The sequence below is a fragment of the Schistocerca americana genome, chromosome 3 (genome assembly GCF_021461395.2).
Source record: "Schistocerca americana isolate TAMUIC-IGC-003095 chromosome 3, iqSchAmer2.1, whole genome shotgun sequence".
Taxonomy (NCBI): Eukaryota; Metazoa; Arthropoda; class Insecta; order Orthoptera; family Acrididae; genus Schistocerca; species Schistocerca americana.
In genome coordinates, this window is record NC_060121.1 from 928,081,622 (window position 1) to 928,099,658 (window position 18,037).

At 39.7% G+C, this 18,037-nt stretch overlaps 1 protein-coding gene across 1 annotated transcript in view; it reads left to right on the top strand.

Moving 5' to 3' along the window:
* LOC124606542 (myosin-I heavy chain) overlaps positions 1 to 18,037 on the top strand; it is a 253,040-nt gene that overhangs the window by 167,155 nt on the left and 67,848 nt on the right. Inside the window, exons 9-13 of the mRNA XM_047138528.1 lie at positions 7,677 to 7,826; positions 8,247 to 8,387; positions 8,470 to 8,643; positions 17,356 to 17,545; positions 17,650 to 17,821. Coding sequence (XP_046994484.1) covers positions 7,677 to 7,826; positions 8,247 to 8,387; positions 8,470 to 8,643; positions 17,356 to 17,545; positions 17,650 to 17,821 — 827 coding nt within the window. The remainder of the gene's footprint in view (positions 1 to 7,676; positions 7,827 to 8,246; positions 8,388 to 8,469; positions 8,644 to 17,355; positions 17,546 to 17,649; positions 17,822 to 18,037) is intronic.

An 18,037-nucleotide genomic window follows, 5' to 3' on the forward strand; every position in this document is an offset into this window, starting at 1 on the left:
CAATCTGAATACTTCCTACTAACACCAACTTTTCTGAATTGTGCTGCAGAGAACTCTCCCTACAATACATCGTATGTTCCTGTGACCTTCCGGGCCTCGGCGTTCTTTATTCATTGCCCTTACGCATCTAGCCCCTACCCTGTTGCCATTCCAGCATGACATAGAGACTGTGGTCGTGTGTGAGAGTTTTGTGTGTGTGTGTGTGTGTGTGTGTGTGTGTGTGTGTGTGTGTGGTGTTTATTTTTGACAAAGGCCTTATTGGCCATAAGCTCATTTTGTTACAGTCTTTTTGTTGTGCCTATCTGTGACTCGGCATCTCTGCTATATTACACAGTAAGACACTCTTATAGTGTTTTTTTCCCTGTATAGTCCTGTTGGTGGTGATATGCATGTAATCTGTGTTGTAATGTGTGGTAAGAGTGGATGTTGCCATAGGCTAGTCAGAAAGAGTGTGGTACGTGTAGACAGTTGGTTCGAATTTCACTTGGGTGACTGTAGTGGGGAACTGAATGGGAAACTCAGCGAGACTCTCCCATGGAACTGTAGGCTCTGCATGAAAGAAGAGAATTGCTGAACAAGAGGGAAAGATTTGTGCCCTTCAGACTGAATTAGAACACATGAAATTTGAAGAGGTAGGTTGATGGAGGTATTAGGTAAAGGTAACAAGCTATGGGCAAAAGGCAAGCAGCTCCTCAACTTCTTCACCAACATTTCAGCTTACAACATCGAATAAATTTGACTTGTTACCTGAAGTAGGAGGATAAGAGACTCATCCAACTATGGGTCACAGTGGGAGCAGTAGACTTCTAGCAAAGAAACTAGCTGTAGGTCGATACCAAAAGAACCTTTCTGATTGGTGGTGACCGTGGGAGTGGTGTTAGCCAGATCGTACAGGATAAATTACAGAAAGGGTACCAAGTTACAGGTACTAAGTGCTAGTCCTAGGCAGATGGCAGAGGACACAGGGAAATTGTTCAAAGATTTTGACAAAGAGGACCAGGTAATTGTAGTTTGTGGAGCAGGGAACAGCCTCACTAAGGACAATAATTACAGCATGGGAGTGACATGGATGAAACAGGAGTAGTAACTACACACCCAAATATGAGTTTTGCGGAGGTTCCGCAGTGCCATGACCTGATCTGGGAGAACACTTCTGTGAGCCATTGGAACACCGAGTCGATTGGGCTGCTGCTGATTGAAATGAAATCTCATATGAGTGCAGTGCCTGTTGCTACATTGGGGGGGGGGGGGGGGGGTTGACATGCTAGACATGGTCTACAACTGAATAGGAGAGGGAAATATATGTTGACTAAGCTTCTTGCAGAAAATGTATTGGGGGGGGGGGGGGGCAGGGGGGACATTGCACAAAGAAAGATCCCTGTGGTTACTGGTGTCAGAGCGGTACCTTTTTTAGGTTAGAATCAGGATTCAGGCAACCTGTTTTGAAAGAAGTGAAAATAACAGAAGAATCCCATAAAATGCATAAAAAAGCACAGAAATGTATGGTTAGATAATTTCATCAAAATATTAGAGGACTAAGTAATAAGGCAGAGGAGAGTCTTGTCTGTTTGGAAAATTCAGGGAGCTTTGAATAGATAGATATCCTGTGCCCATATGAGCTCCACATAACCACAGATTACCACTAGTGTCTGACTCAGGCAGAACTAATACAGAAAAAAGAGGAATTGTTACATATATATAATAAAGACAGAACACAAGTTCAAAAATATTGAGAAAAGTAGATTTTGGAGTGATCGGCACACAGAAGTGTGTGGTTGTGAATTAGTACTGAAAAATAGCTCACTTTTAATTGTAACTGCGTATAGATCCCCACTGCAAAATTTAGAACTGTTTGTGAGGAATCTGGATTTCTTACTGCACTATCTGTCAGAAAGTAGCAAGCAGTTAATAGTCTTGGCAACTCCAATGTAGATTTTTTAAGTAACAAATGCTCTGTCTGATAACCATGCACAGCTAGTTAGGATAAATAAGATAGTGCATTACAATATGGATCTACATGTACATCTATGTATGTACTCTGCAAGCCTTTCCTGTTCTACTCACAAATAGAGTGAGGTAAAAACAACTCTCTATGCCTTTGTATGCACCTTAATCATTCTAATCTTATCTTTGTGGTCCTTACTTGAAATGAACACTGGTGGTGATGAAATCGTTCTGCAGTCAGCTTCAAATGCCAGTTTTCTGAATTTTCTCAATAGTGCTCCATGAAAAGAACATCACCTACCCTCCAGTGATTACCATTTGAGTTCCCGAAATGGTAACAAATCTAGCAGCCCGTCTCTGTATTGCTTCAATGCCTTCCTTTGAACTGATGTGATTCCGATCCCAAACACTTGGAACAGTACTCAACAGTGGGTCACACTAGTGTCCTAATGCAGTGTCATTTACAAATGAATCACATTTTTCTAAAATTCTCCCAATAAACCAAAGTCGACCATTAGTCTTCCTACTAAAATCCTTGTACGTTCATTCCATTTCATATTGTTTTGCAGTGTTATAACTAGATATTTAATCGACATGTCTAGGACTTACAGAGAAGACTGAGTAGACAATATTTTGAGTTGGAACATATGTCTACAAACATACTGTTTGAAGCAGCACACTACTAATGCTGGGCTTGAACATTATAGGCTTGTTTTTCCTACTCATCTGCATTAAATTACATTTTCCTGCATTTAAAGCTATCTGGCATTTATCATACCAACCAAAAAATTGTGTCAAAGTCATCTTGTGTCCTACAGACACAATGACTCCTCTGTGGAAATCATTTAGAATAATTAAGGACTCCAGGACAAATGTTTTTCAAGAACAGTTTACAAGAGATGGCCCGGTATGCAATTCATAATAAAGTAAATGCTAACGTAAAATTTCATCTATTCCATGCTAAATACATATAATCATTTGAAAAAGCTTTCTGCGTAAGTTAATCAGAAAGGGCATTAAACAGTCATGTAAATAAACTGCAGATCACTAGAGGGACTAAAGTAGCTTGTGAAAGGAAAAGGGAAATATAGCTGTTGACAAGAAGAGATAGAGATCCTGCAGTAGTTGCACACTGCAAAAACTACACAAAATTACTAAGAAAAGTTATTAAGAAATCGAGGAAAATGCACATAATGTCATAAATCAGTAATTCCAGCAACAGATGTAATGCTATATAGAATATAGTGAAACAAGAGATAGGAAAATCAGCCACAAAACAGGATAACATCACTATGGAAGAGAATGGAAGAGCTATAAACTGTGAGTCACAGGCAGCAAATATATTTAGTAATCAGTTTGTAAACATAATAGAAAGCATAGGGACAAACAGATCAAGAGAGAAAAAACAGTATATGTTGAAAAAGCAACTCTCATAAAATTCAGTCACACGAATGTATATTTAATTTCTCCTTCTGAAATTAAGAAAATTATATATTCTCTCAAAAATAAAAGCTCATCTGATTTTGATGTTGTTTCAAGTAGAGTACCTAAGACTTGTTCCCATATAATAAGCCCCATCTTATTCGAAATGTGTAATGCACCACTGACTCAGAGCACTTTTCCAGAGAGGCTGATATATGCTGTTGTTAATCTCCTCTTTAAGAAAGGAGATAGGAAAAATGTCAATAATTACCAGCTTGTTTCACTGCTGACACCATTTTCAAAAATTTTTGAGAAGTTGATGTACACTGAGGTGACAAAAGTGATTGGATACTTCCTAATATCATGTCAGACCTCTTTTGTCTGGCATAGTGCAGCAACTCAACATAGCATGAACTCAAAAAGTCACTGGAAGTCCCCTGGATAAATATTGGGCCATGCTGTGTCTGTAGCCATCACAATTGTGAAAGTGTTACTGGTGCAGGATTTTGTGCATGAACTGACCTCTCAATTATTTCCCACAAATGGATGATGGGATTCATGTCAGGTGAACTGGGTGGCCAAATCATTCACTTGAATTGTCCAGAGAGTTCTTCAAACCAATTGTGAACAACTACAGCCGACAACGTGGCATATTGTCATCCATAAAACTTCTATCGTTGTTCAGGAACATGAAGTCCATGAATGGCTGCAAATCGTCTCCAAGTAGCTGTAACATAACGTTTTCCAGTCAATGATCAGTTCATTTCAACCAGAGGCCCAGTCCACTCCATGTAAACTCAGCCCACACCATTATGGCACAGTGTGTTATTGATAGCTTGGGTCCAAGGCTTTGTGGGGTCTGCGCCACACTCAAACCGTACCATCAAATTGTATCAATTGAGATCGGGACTCATCTGACCAAAGGCCACAGTTTTCCAGTTGTCTAGGGTCCAACCAGTAGGCCACAGTTTTCCAGTTGTCTAGGGTCCAACCAGTATGGTCATGAGCCCAGGAGGGGCCTGCAGGCAATGTCATACTGTTAGCAAAGATACTCACGAAGTACAACATAGATTACTTTAAATAATGTAGCCGACAGATGCACAGTTGTTTCACAGTCTTTTACTTTCACTTTTCATAACCCCCCCCCCCGTAATACACAGTTATATGTTTGGCCAGTACACTATCGTTCTAACTACCCATAAGCCTCATTAATAGTTAGCAGGTCAAAATCCACATACAGCTACAATAGTGAACATCAATGAGCAGTAAACGCCTAACCACACAGTTCACAGTCTTTCAAATAAACTGAACAGTTTGTCATTGCTTTAACACATGGCATATTGGTGTTACACTTATTTCACTGTTAAGTTGATGCTTTGTTGTCGTTCAAACCAACACAGGTTCCTTGTCTGAAACTCTGCTGTGGACTGACTGTCTCGTGGCCAAAAATCGGGCCCTTATATATAATCACAATAATAGGTCTACACACTGTTTAAAGTTAAATGTACAGAAATTTTGTCTCTTTAACAGTTTATTCTACTACAAGAGTTAGGCCGAATTATTTGTTTAAATTGTGAAATAAATAAATATAGTTATGCAAATAATACATCTAAAAACAAAGATGATGTGACTTACCAAATGAAAGTGCTGGCAGGTCGACAGACACACAAACGAACACAAACATACACACAAAATTCAAGCTTTCGCAACAAACTGTTGCCTCATCAGGAAAGAGGGAAGGAGAGGGAAAGACGAAAGGATGTGGGTTTTAAGGGAGAGGGTAAGGAGTCATTCCACTCCCGGGAGCGGAAAGACTTACCTTAGGGGGAAAAAAGGACGGGTATACACTCGCACACACACACACATATCCATCCACACATATACAGACACAAGCGGACATATTTAAAGACAAAGAGTTTGGGCAGAGATGTCAGTCGAGGCAGAAGAGCAGAGGCAAAGATGTTGTTGAATGACAGGTGAGGTATGAGTGGCGGCAACTTGAAATTAGCGGAGATTGAGGGCAGGTGGGTAACGGGAAGAGAGGATATATTGAAGAGCAAGTTCCCATCTCCGGAGTTCGGATAGGTTGGTGTTAGTGGGAAGTATCCAGATAACCCGGACGGTGTAACACTGCGCCAAGATGTGCTGGCCGTGCACTAAGGCATGTTTAGCCACAGGGTGATCCTCATTACCAACAAACACTGTCTGCCTGTGTCCATTCATGCGAATGAACAGTTTGTTGCTGGTCATTCCCACATAGAATGCATCACAGTGTAGGCAGGTCAGTTGGTAGATCACGTGGGTGCTTTCACACGTGGCTCTGCCTTTGATCGTGTACACCTTCCGGGTTACAGGACTGGAGTAGGTGGTGGTGGGAGGGTGCATGGGACAGGTTTTACACCGGGGGCTGTTACAAGGGTGGGAGTCAGAGGGTAGAGAAGGTGGTTTGGGGATTTCATAGGGATGAACTAAGAGGTTACGAAGGTTAGGTGGATGGTGGAAAGACACTCTTGGTGGGGTGGGGAGGATTTCATGAAGGATGGCTCTCATTTCAGGGCAGGATTTGAGGAAGTCGTATCCCTGCTGGAGAGCCACATTCAGAGTCTGATCCAGTCCCGGAAAGTATCCTGTCACAAGTGGGGCACTTTTGTGGTTCTTCTGTGGGAGGTTCTGGGTATGAGAGGATGAGGAAGTGGCTCTGGTTATTTGCTTCTGTACCAGGTCGGGAGGGTAGTTGCGGGATGCGAAAGCTGTTGTCAGGTTGTTGGTGTAATGCTTCAGGGATTCTGGACTGGAGCAGATTCGTTTGCCACGAAGACCTAGGCTGTAGGGAAGGGACCGTTTGATGTGGAATGGGTGGCAGCTGTCGTAATGGAGGTACTGTTACTTGTTGGTGGGTTTGATGTGGACGGACGTGTGAAGCTGGCCATTGGACAGGTGGAGGTCAACATCAAGGAAAGTGGCATGGGATTTGGAGTAGGACCATGTGAATCTGATGGTTCCATCAGATGTTGACCTCCAGTAAGGTGATTAATTTTGTATATTTTTATCAATAATGTCACTGAAATAATGTTCTGTGGTAATTCATCTTTAGAAAAGATTCACAGCTTAAAAATGTGCTTAAGAATAACATGTGGTGCTTATCCATGATCATCTCATAGACATCTGTTGAAAGAGTTGAGCATTCTGACTGCTGCTTCACAGTATATTTATTCCCTCATGAGGATTGGTGTAAATAATCCACTGCAATTCAAAACAATGATGCACAAAATAACAATACCTGAAGGAAAACTGGTGTTCACTATTAGACATTAAGGTTGTCTTTAGCACAAAAAAGAATGCACAATGCCGCAACTGAAATTTTTGCTAACTTACCCATGAAATGTCTCACAGACAGCAAAGTAAAATTTGAAAACAAACTGAAGAAGATCCCCCTTAATAACTCCTTCTGTTCTTTAGCAGAATTTCTATTACTGTAATGCATAAAAGGTGGTGGGTAGGAATTACCAACTTACATCTGTACGTTCAAATTTTAAGAAAACCTTATAAATGTTCAGCATGTAGCCATTATAAATCAATTTGTGATGTGACTGTAAAGTGACTCATTCCACATCAATACAACTGATCATGCAAATGATCCAAGGAACATGAAATTAACTCACACACTATCTATCTACACTGTTCACTTTTATATCTACTCTCCGCAAACCATTGTGGCACAGGATACTTTACATTGCACCATTTATTAGGGTTCCTTTTAACTCAATTCAGTGTGGCCTGAGACCTGGTTTACCATCCATTTACAGAACAACCTACACTTTGATGTGGAATCCAAAACATAGTGTAAATTTACATTTTATATTTGCACATAACACTGCAAATGACAAATGTTGCATTAAATGACAGAACATAATCCCAGAATCCAAGAGAAATCAAAGATTGAACCTTACAGTTTCAATCAATGGAAAATGTTTGATGGTATAATGACAATATGAATTAGGTAGACTGGTACACAGCACATGTAGATGGCATTAGAGTGGCAGACATGTGTGTTTAAAAGTAGTACCAAAGTTTGGAACTGTGGATTCTCCAGTTCTATCTTCATTTCATACATTATATTTTAGACTTTATTTGGCTGTAGTTCATTGTTCCTGCTGTAAAAATAGCCTTACTGCATAGACGTAATGCTTATTTTTCTACAAATTTTCTTGTGAGACTATATAGTGTGTGTTTACATTGATTACTGTGTTATTCATTATTTTGTACAGCTCACGCAGGACCATCACTGATTCGAACTTACTTTGTTGCAGTCCAACATGACAAGAGATTCTCTTGCCAAAGCACTCTACTGTCGAACTGTGGCAACAATTGTTCGCAGGGCTAACAGTGTCAAACGACTAGGTTCAACATTAGGAACTCTCAGCTCAGATTCAAATGAATCTGTACATAACCAAGCAGAGGTAATTTTCACCAATATTTACACAGTAATCTTGTTTGAAAAGGAAATGCTGACAGGTACAAAACAATGAAAATAAAATTAATTAAATTCAATAATAGAAAGTATAATCCTCTCTTTTATAATAACTCATCATATGGATGGACTAATTTCTCATACACAAAACCCTTCTCATTTCTTCCTTTCAAAGCACTCATCGAACTGAAGACGACAACATGTTGCTGCGCAGCACCCTTCTCTAAGCAGTTAATAACATGTTGCTGCACAGCACCCTTATCTAAGCAGTTAATAACAATCAATCTGCATACCCACATTATATCCTGTCCTGGATTTCCTGCCAACCTATAAAACAGCAAATATAGATAATCAAACTTCTTTGTTAATTTTTATAAAATCAAAATTTGATAACATGATATTGTTTCAGATTGCCAGCCAACATGCTTCAACTGTAGGGACAGCTGGTTCCAAATCCAGTAAGTCTATGGCTGTCCTAAATAATGCTGTTCGACATGCTACAGACGGATTTATTGGCATTCTTGACATGTTTGGTTTTGAAGATCCTAAGGTAAACAATTTACCAAGTACTCAACTTTTGCCTTTTTAAGTCTTTTATGCATGATTATATTTTCATCTTCTTTTCTTTTTAGCCCAGTCAACTTGAACATCTGTGCATAAACCTGTGTGCCGAGACAATGCAGCATTTCTACAACACGCACATATTTAAGTCAAGTATTGAATCTTGCAGAGATGAAGGCATCCACTGTGAAGTAGAGGTTGATTACGTGGACAATGTCCCATGCATTGACCTCATCTCGTCACTGGTAAATCAGTATTAAATGTAATTCACATATATACTTTGTTAATTAAGAAATCAGCAACAGAATTCTTATATAAACGCAACACAAGCAAGAACTAGGAATCATACTACACTCACTAACGTGTTCAGAATTATATCACAATTTTAGAAACATATTAATGATTCTAGGAAATATGGGAAACTGTGAAATAAAAGCAAAACTTGCAGACTGGAACAACTGAACCACATCCTTTATCAGGGCATTGATTATCTTATCATCATGCCCTGACATGAGTGACACCTTATCAAAGACCCTTCCCACCCCTCTTAAAGTGCAGTTCTGTTGTCCACCAAACTTCCATGACATTCTAGTCCATCCCTAAGCCACTCTCAATCCCTTGCCACAGGGATCATATTCCTGAGGAAGACCCAGAGGCAAGACCTGCCCAATCCATCCACCCAGTACTTCCTATTCCAATCCTGTCACAGGTTTGTCCTACCCATCAGAGACCAGGCCACCTATTAGAGCAGCCATGTCATGTAGCAGCTATCCACCAGGATGAATGGTCACCTCCAAACTTTGCCCAAAGGCAAAGTGGACCACCCTGTTGCACAACATGCAGCTGAACATAACATGATTGATTTCATTGGCTGATTCACAACCTGTGTCATCTGAATCCTCCCATCCACCACCATCTTTCTCAAACTGCACAGATGGGACTTATCCTTACAACACATTGTCTCCTCCCAAAAACATCGTGGCCTCAACCTAGTGTTCCCATACCCTCCCTCCACCAGTTTCTGCCCCCCCCCCCTCTGTCCTATCAACTTCTGCTAACTCTTGTCCCCTTACTCTCATTGTATGCTAATCTCTCGCAATGTACCTGCTCATCTTTTCCATTCTCTGCTCCTCTCCTTTCCACTCCCTTTTTTTCCCTTCCCCCAGCCTCCCAATGCTGCACCAGGTAGCCTTGTCTGTCACCTCTAGTCCCTGCACACTCTGCCAGGCAGCACTGTTTCTTCCTCCCCCATCCCTACAATGCCATCCCCTGCCGCGCCTCCCCTGCCACTAAGGATTGTTGCTCCCATTTGACATGCTTCAGTTTCATTCTGGCATGAGCAGCCATAAATAGCAGTTGTATGTGTAAGGTGTGCTTGCTTCTGTGAATGTGTGTGGTTTTATTTTCTGATGATGGCTTTGGTTGAAAGCTTAATGTGTAACAGTCTTTCTGTTGTGCCTGACTCCACTGTGTTATTTTTATGGTGAGTGGCAGTCTATCCTTTCTGGCAGTCCATCCTTTCCATAACTGTAGAGCTGAAAAGATCACAAAATTATCTATTTTAATTAAAACAGGCAGCAAGAAGTGCTTTAGAAATAATGGGCCACCAACTGAAACCTCATGTCGATAGTATTTTAGCTGATAATAAATTATGATTCATAGACATAATGTGTAACTAGAGAAATACATTTTTATGCCAGTTTGCTTGGATAGAGCCACAATGGTTTGCAATATTTGTTTGGTTGCATTCTTATCCAGCAGTTCCACAATGCAGAAGCAAGAAGCATACATGAAAGTGCCTGTTCTATTTACTGAATGAGTGTATACCCAAGTAAACCTGTTTCCTATGGCTCCCAAGACTGTAAAGAAAAGAACTCCTAATGTATAAGGATGAAGTGTCAAAATAAAAATATTAGTCGCAGTATATGAGACTCATGTTGAAGGAAGACTTCAAATGTTACCGGTAATGGGGTTCAGGATCACTCTGGAGCCATGCAAAATTGTTGCAATGATTTTAAATCAAATCCAGAATTGTTAGTCCTACACTAAAGGCCAGTCCACACAGGCTGTCACATCAAGGCACGGCACTGTCACATCAGGGGGTATTCACACTGTCCGTCATATCACTTCCATTCATTTAGCTCAGTACTGAACCATGAAAGTGAGGTTATGAGTTACTATCCATGATACAGAAAGTTGGAATATAGAATCGGAATTGAGGAACTATTATAAATTTCATTAATGGCTAAAGCAAACTTCATAACATATGTTCTTGATCACTTTTGTGTGGTAAAGTGCTGAGAAGTGAAACAACTTTTCAAAACATCAACATTTATTTGCTAACAAAAATATGCACATACAAACAAATCAGGCAATATTTATAGTGAATACATAGAGCCTGTTTACCTTATCCATTACATTTTTTTTTCCTCATGTAACAGAGAACATCTTAAACAACAGTATTTTTCTCTTCCATTACAGCTGACTTTTTCACTTAAAATATTGTTTAATTAAATTGTTTCATCGAGTTGTTTTTGTGTATATACAGCATGAGAGTCAGCTTTGCTCTGTTATTGTAAAACCAAAATAATTTTTCACTTTCAGATATCTGACCTCTGCTGTGTAAAACCACTCAATGGAAAAATACCCAAGACACCCATAAACATTAGAAATTTGCCATGAAAACAAAGCACAATAATAAAAAAAAGATTAAGAAGACACAAAAGCACAAATCCATTACCATAACATGAGTAGCATGCCAAAAAATGGTTAAAATCCGTGTTAGGAGGCGACGGCACTGTCAAAACTTCCTTCCTGAGAAAACTTCACATGATTGAATGTGATGGTCCATTGATGGCCTGTTTGAATGCCAGCCTTTGAAATGCATTGTGGAATGTTTTGATGTGACAGCCAGTGTGAATTGGCCTTCAAGGTTCCTTGTAAGCGAACAATTTAGATTTTCAAAATCTGTGCCATGCTGATTCTTACAGCTGCACCCCTTACCGAATTGCAAGAGTGGTCCATAAAAGGAAAAGGTTAATTAATCAAGATGAGCTGACCAGAGTGACTGGAAATAGTTTCTTCAGCTTATAATAAAAGGCACACTCGGACAGGGCATATTCAGCAGAGAGTAGCTACGTACCTGCTGAATGGTAGGAGAAAGTGAAATTCAACAAATGGTAAAATGGTTTGAGACAGTTGCAGCTTCAATGCAGTTAATAAGTGTGGCCTAGAACCTGGATGAAGAATGAGAATTTCAGTTGGTGAGGTTATAGGTACTTGTTCCATGTTCCTCTGTTTCCCTATGTGGTGATGACGGAACTTCTAGAATTCAGAAAGCAAGTGATTCAGATGTTTCTAAATTCATCTGTGAGAAACCATTGTTACAATTATTCCCTTCTCAATGGGAAATAGTCTCTTCTTTTCTGATGCTTTCTTTTCTTTATTAAAAAAAATACTGTAGATTATCGTTTTTAGATATGGAAAAATCTTACCTCCACAGGGAGAAGACAATGACTGAACGAAATAACATATTTATTTTTTCAATCTCAGTTGCCTTTTTAACTTTGGGCAAACTTATTCTCAGTCCTGATACAATAACAAAGACTCAGAAGCTAAAGGACAATGCTAGCAAACTCTGCTCGGCACAGCAATGTACCTTTGTTAAGGTGAACATATAATTTACCCGTTTAAATTTTTAAGTATTATTTTATTAATGCTTTTCCCTTTCTTTTTTAAAAAAAATTTCCCATGTGTGTTTACTTGTAAAAACTTGTGACATATTATGATACTTGGGAACTGTTGTGTTAAGGGTATTTGTTCTTATTGCTTATGATCTTGTGAGAGTGGATTTAAGTTTATCATTCTCTGTTATTTTGTCATGTCTGATAATGGGCATCACTTGCAACCAGTAACCTGTTAGTTGTACACTGAAATGCCAAAGAAACTGGTATAGGAATGCATATTCAAATACAGAGATATGTAAACAGGCAGAACACGACACTGTGGTGAGCAACGCTTATATAAGTTAACAAGTGTCTGGCACAGTTGTTAGATTGGTTACTGCTGCTACAATGGCAGGTTACCAAGATTTAAGTGAGTTAGAATGTGGTGTTTTAGTCAGCATACGAGCGATGGGACACAGCAACTCCGAGGTAGCGATGAAGTGGAGATTTTCCCATATGATCATTTTACGAGTGTACTGTGAATATCAGGAATCTGGTAAAACATCAAATCTCCAACATTGCTGTGGCCGGAAAAAGATTCCTAGTGGAAAAATATGGGGAGCTGATGGGTCCCGTCTCCTACAGTTTTATAGGGCATTTGTTTGATCACATTTAGATTATGGCAGCATCTGTGGATCAGCCCGTACATCCTACATCAAGATGTTAGATGCTGTTCACTATGAGAGCATTCAGATATCGACTGGTGCCTTTCAGACCACCCCAGTTCTGAGTCTGCTGGTTAACCGTCACTCTGGATTTGGCGGAGTATCCTTTTGGCTCGACAGACACTGAACATCTGAGCATCATCTCAGTCACTGGTATTTAATTCAGTGGCCCAACCCACCTTTGAATGGCTGTTCGCATATCAGTCCCATGTGACCAGGCTATTTGGGATATGTGTTTATACAGATGGATCCCAGCAAGAGAATGTCATCGGTTGTTCTACTGTTTTCCCTCATAGGATTTTTCAAGTGTATCTTCTGGGACAATTTACAAATTATGAAGCAGAATTATATGGCATTCTGATGTCACTTGATAGGGTTCACAGGCATCATGGTACAAGGTTTCTTGTCTGTTCCGACTCACTTAGTGCACTGCAAGCACTTCCCCAAATGCATCCAGTAGACCAGCTGATTCAGCTCACCCATGACCCCTTACAGCAGCTCCAGCACCATGGCAAGGAGATGATCTTTTGCTGAGTACCTGGCCACATTGGGATACATGGGAACGACATGGCCGACAAGCTGCCAAGGAAGCATGTCAGGAAGGTGCTGCCCATCAGTGTTTCATCCCGTTGCACGCTGTCGTCTCATTTTCTGACAGATGCATCATGCACCAGTGGGAGACTGAATGGTTGCACATGACAGAAAACAACTGCGGTTGTTCAGATCTACCATACAGGTACCGTGGACTTCATGTGAGCCTCACCTCTGGAAGGAGGTTCTGCTTACCAGACTGCACATCCGACATATCCCTTTAACACATGGCTTCCTCCTCCGGCAGGACGATACACTACTCTGTGAGGCTTGTGTCATGCTACTTTCAATTCAGCATATTTTGGCAACATGTTTCCTATACACTGATATTGTGGCAGCCCTCAGCCTCGATGGAGATCTGCCCACCATCCTCGCCGATACTGATTCCAGTGTTACAAGAGTGGCGAAATTTTGTGAACTGTCAGTCATCTTCCCAAAATTGGTGGGGAAGGGAGGCAGACTTTAATACATAATAAACTGCTCCGCATGTGGAGGACAGCCATCGTCCCCACCCATAAGATTAGCATGCTGATTTTTCATCAGGGTGCTGATGACCATGATGTTGAGCATCCTCACTTCAAATCATCATCATCATCTGGATAAAGATCCTGAAAGAATGGGACTAACAACAACTGAAGAGAATTGTTCAACTTCACAGAAGTGCAACCCTTCTGCAAATTGCTGCAGATTTCAATGCTGGGCCATCAACAAGTGTCAACATGCAAACCATTCAACGAAACATCATCAATATGGGTTTTCGGAGCCGAAGGTCCACTTGTGTACGCTTAATGACTGCACAACACAAAGCTTTACGCCTTGCCTGGGACCATCAACACTGACATTGAACTGTTGATGACTGGAAACATGTTGTCTGGTCGGGCGAGCCTCGTTTCAAATTGTATCGAGCAGATGGACGTGTACGGGTATCGAGACAAGCTCATGAATCCATGGACCCTGCATGTCAGCAGGGGACTGTTCATAGTGGTGGAGGCTCTGTAGAGGTGTGGGCATGTGCAGTTGGAGTGAAATGGGATCCCTGATGTGTCTAGATAACTGACAGGTGATCGTATGTAAGCATTCTGTCTGTTCACCTGCATCCATTCATATCCATTGTGGATTCCGATAGACTTGGGCAATTCCAGCAGGACAATGTGACACCCCACACATCCAGAATTGCTACAGATTGGCTCTGGCAACATTCTTCTGAGTTTAAACACTTCTGCTGGACATCAAACTCCAAACTCCCCAGACATGAACATTATTCAGCATATCTGGGATGCCTTGGAACGTACTGTTCAGAAGAGATCTCCATCTCCTCGTACTCTTACAGATTTATGGACAGCCCTGCACGATTCATGGTGTCAGTTCCCTCCAGCACTACTTCAGACATTAGTGGAGTTCATGCCATGTCGTGTTGCAGCACTTCTGCCTGCGGGGGCCCTACCCAATATTAGGCAGGTATACCAATTTCTTTGTCTCTTCAGTGTAAAAATGGTTGTGATGACAAAACCAAATATGACATTACTGGGTGGCTTTGCAACATTTTTATGGTGCTTGCGCTACACCTTTTCATCCATTTACCAATAAAAGAACTGTAGCTATATCTGTTTTGAGTCACATTCAACATTTTTTTTGTTTTTCTGTCTTCTTCTGTCTTCTTTTTCTCTGTATTATTAATCATATAATGTAATATTTATTCACCAATAGGTAAACCGATCAGAAAAAAACAAAAAGCGTACAGAAGGGAAATCGAATAAAAAAACTGTGATTGAAAATGTCATGATCCAATTGTGAATTATTTGTCTAGTCCATTCACTTATAAATCATGTGATTAGGGTACATATTTACCTGCCTACATACTCCACGAGTCGCGATATGGTTTATGGCAGAGAGTACCATGAAGCACTAATAATCATTTCCTTTCCTATTCGACTCAAAAACGGAACAAGGAGAAAACTGTGGTAATGTTATCACCTCAATCACACGGCACCTCGTTGCCTGTCAAAGTTCAGCAGGACATGAGGCACACATTAGTGCAAAGTGTCTAAGCTTAGCCACCAAGAGGTGGCATATTCAGACACACTTTCAAGAGTGACGGAATGCAGCAGTCGTCCAGTGCCAGTATCAGTATGCAAAAATATCTAATATTTCTCTATTTAACTGTGGAGTGAACCACCCTCAGTCTCATTCTGTAATGTTCTAAGTGTTAGCTAACTTCATCCTGCTCATGGATTTTTTTAATTGATACCAAATTGACAACGTACAACGACAATGTATCGAACATGTTGTGATTTTGGCAATAAAGTGGTTGTATTATACCGATTTTCTCAGTTGTGTGTGTTACTACGAAACCAACTGTCTATATGCATTTGTAAGAGCCCTAATATCTCTTACCTTGTCTTCATGATAATTAACCTAAACGTATGTTGCAGGCAATAGAGCTGATCTGCAGTCAACTGAAAATGACTGTTCTCTAAATTTTCCCATGGTATTTCACAAAAAGAACATCGTCTTCCCTCCAGGGATTCCCATTTGAGTTCATGAAGCATTTCCGTAACACTTGCATATTGATCGAACCTACCAGCAACAAATCTAGCAGGACATCTCTGAAATACAGGAGACAGATAAAAAATTCAGTACAACTATTCACTGACACAAAATTACAACCTATGAGATAGGAATGTATTTTAAAAGGCATGCATTATTTTGCCAAGGTTGAACAGCAATGTTTAAATTACGAGATTTATCATAGACAATGTCCTGCTCGCCTTATAGGTTTGTATGTAATGGACTATTCCAATAAGTACTAAGTAATATTTCCAAAGCAAGGTATAACATATATTTTTCTTTCTATTTTTCTCCCATCCCCCTATGGACTACATTAACTTTCAGAATGTCGAAGTTTTTAATTTGCCTTAAATACTCATTCCCATGTACTGGGGAAACTGAAGGTTTAATTTCAATTGATGAATAAAAAGCTTACTTTTTATCTTAATTTCTTGAATTATATGAACAATTTTTCTCAAATGGTTTCAGTTTGTTGTATAAAAGGAAGATGATCTTGTAGGTATATATATATTAAGTAAAAGGTTAAGGGTCCTCAATATGTTCCTTGGACACCCCTAAACTTAAAAAGTTCCTATCCCTTATCACTAATTCACAATTCTGTGGTGCACTATTTTTCATGTGCCCTTGCCTACAGTTCTGGATAATACTTGCAATGCAGATGGACAGTTTCAAAATTTATGTGCTATATGCTCAATCCGTTTAAATTTTCATCTACTTCTGTGAAATATGTAATACATACATACACTTTCGGTCACTAGTTACATTTTTCATTAAAATACATAATTCCATAGATATTTAGTTTGTAAATTAGCAAGGCACGAGATTACAGAAGATTCATATGACTTTGCTGTTCATATCTTTTGATGTGATGATCTTGTTGAAATAACCAGAGAGATGCTTTAGAAGCCGGTAGTATAACTAAATGGTTGTGACTTTTACAGTAAATGTAATTGTAGTGGAGAGTTGTGTGGCAGTTTCTTGCATTCAGATGCTTCAGAGTAGCCATTAATTTGGGAGCAAATACTGCAAAGATTGGATCAAGACTGTAGCACTAGCTGATGTAACTTGCGGGGCTGTCAATTGCGAGCTAAAGACACTTTTAATAGTACTGATGCAGAAGTATACAAGAGTCCAAGTCATAAATTGTAGTAGCATTTACAAAATGACAGGAACAGAATCTTGCGAGTTATCGCAAATAAGTTACAGGCATACGCACATTATATCTATAAAGGAAGGTGTATGTTACACACACAGAGATGTACAATCTGTTGGAAGAATATTACTTTGTTTGTGCATGCTCTGAATAAGCATCATCTCTTGTTAGTGGGTCTCAAATGATTTGTGACAATGTGAATTGCCATTGGTTTGTATTAGCTTCCCTAACAAAACCATTTTTTTTTGTTTACAGCGTACAGGACTGTTAAGTATGTTGGATGTTGAATGCTCTATTCGTGGTACGGTAGAATCTTACATTGCAAAAGTAAAGGTGCAGCACAAACAGAATCCACGACTGTTTGAACCAAAACCGATGGAGCTGAGGAATTTCGGAATACAGCATTTTGCTGGTCGTGTTGTGTATGACGCTTCAGACTTCTTAGGTACTGACCAAATTTGTATAAACTTTTATTTACCATAACAAACATTACTATAAATTTGGCATATTATTATCCTCACTAACGCAATTTTATGATCTATTATACAGATACAAATAAAGATGTAGTACCAGATGATTTGGTTGCTGTTTTCCACAAACATAGTTGCAACTTTGGGTTTGCTACACATCTCTTCGGGAGTGAATTAAAGGCATTATATTCTATTGAGACAGTCCCTCGAGGTGTCAGCTTCAGGATATCTCCCACATCTCACACAGATTTGTGAGTAATGTAAAAATTTCAATTTTTTACTTAATTTATTTAACTGATTTAACCTACATAACACAAAATCCATTGGTTAGCTTCCTCTCTAAGGAATGTTATAGCATATGAATTCAAAAAAATATTTGAAATACAATTCATTCAGGCCAGAACATCACACGATTCTGCATATAGTATGTTAAGTTGGCATTGTACTTTGTAGATTAGATTTAGATT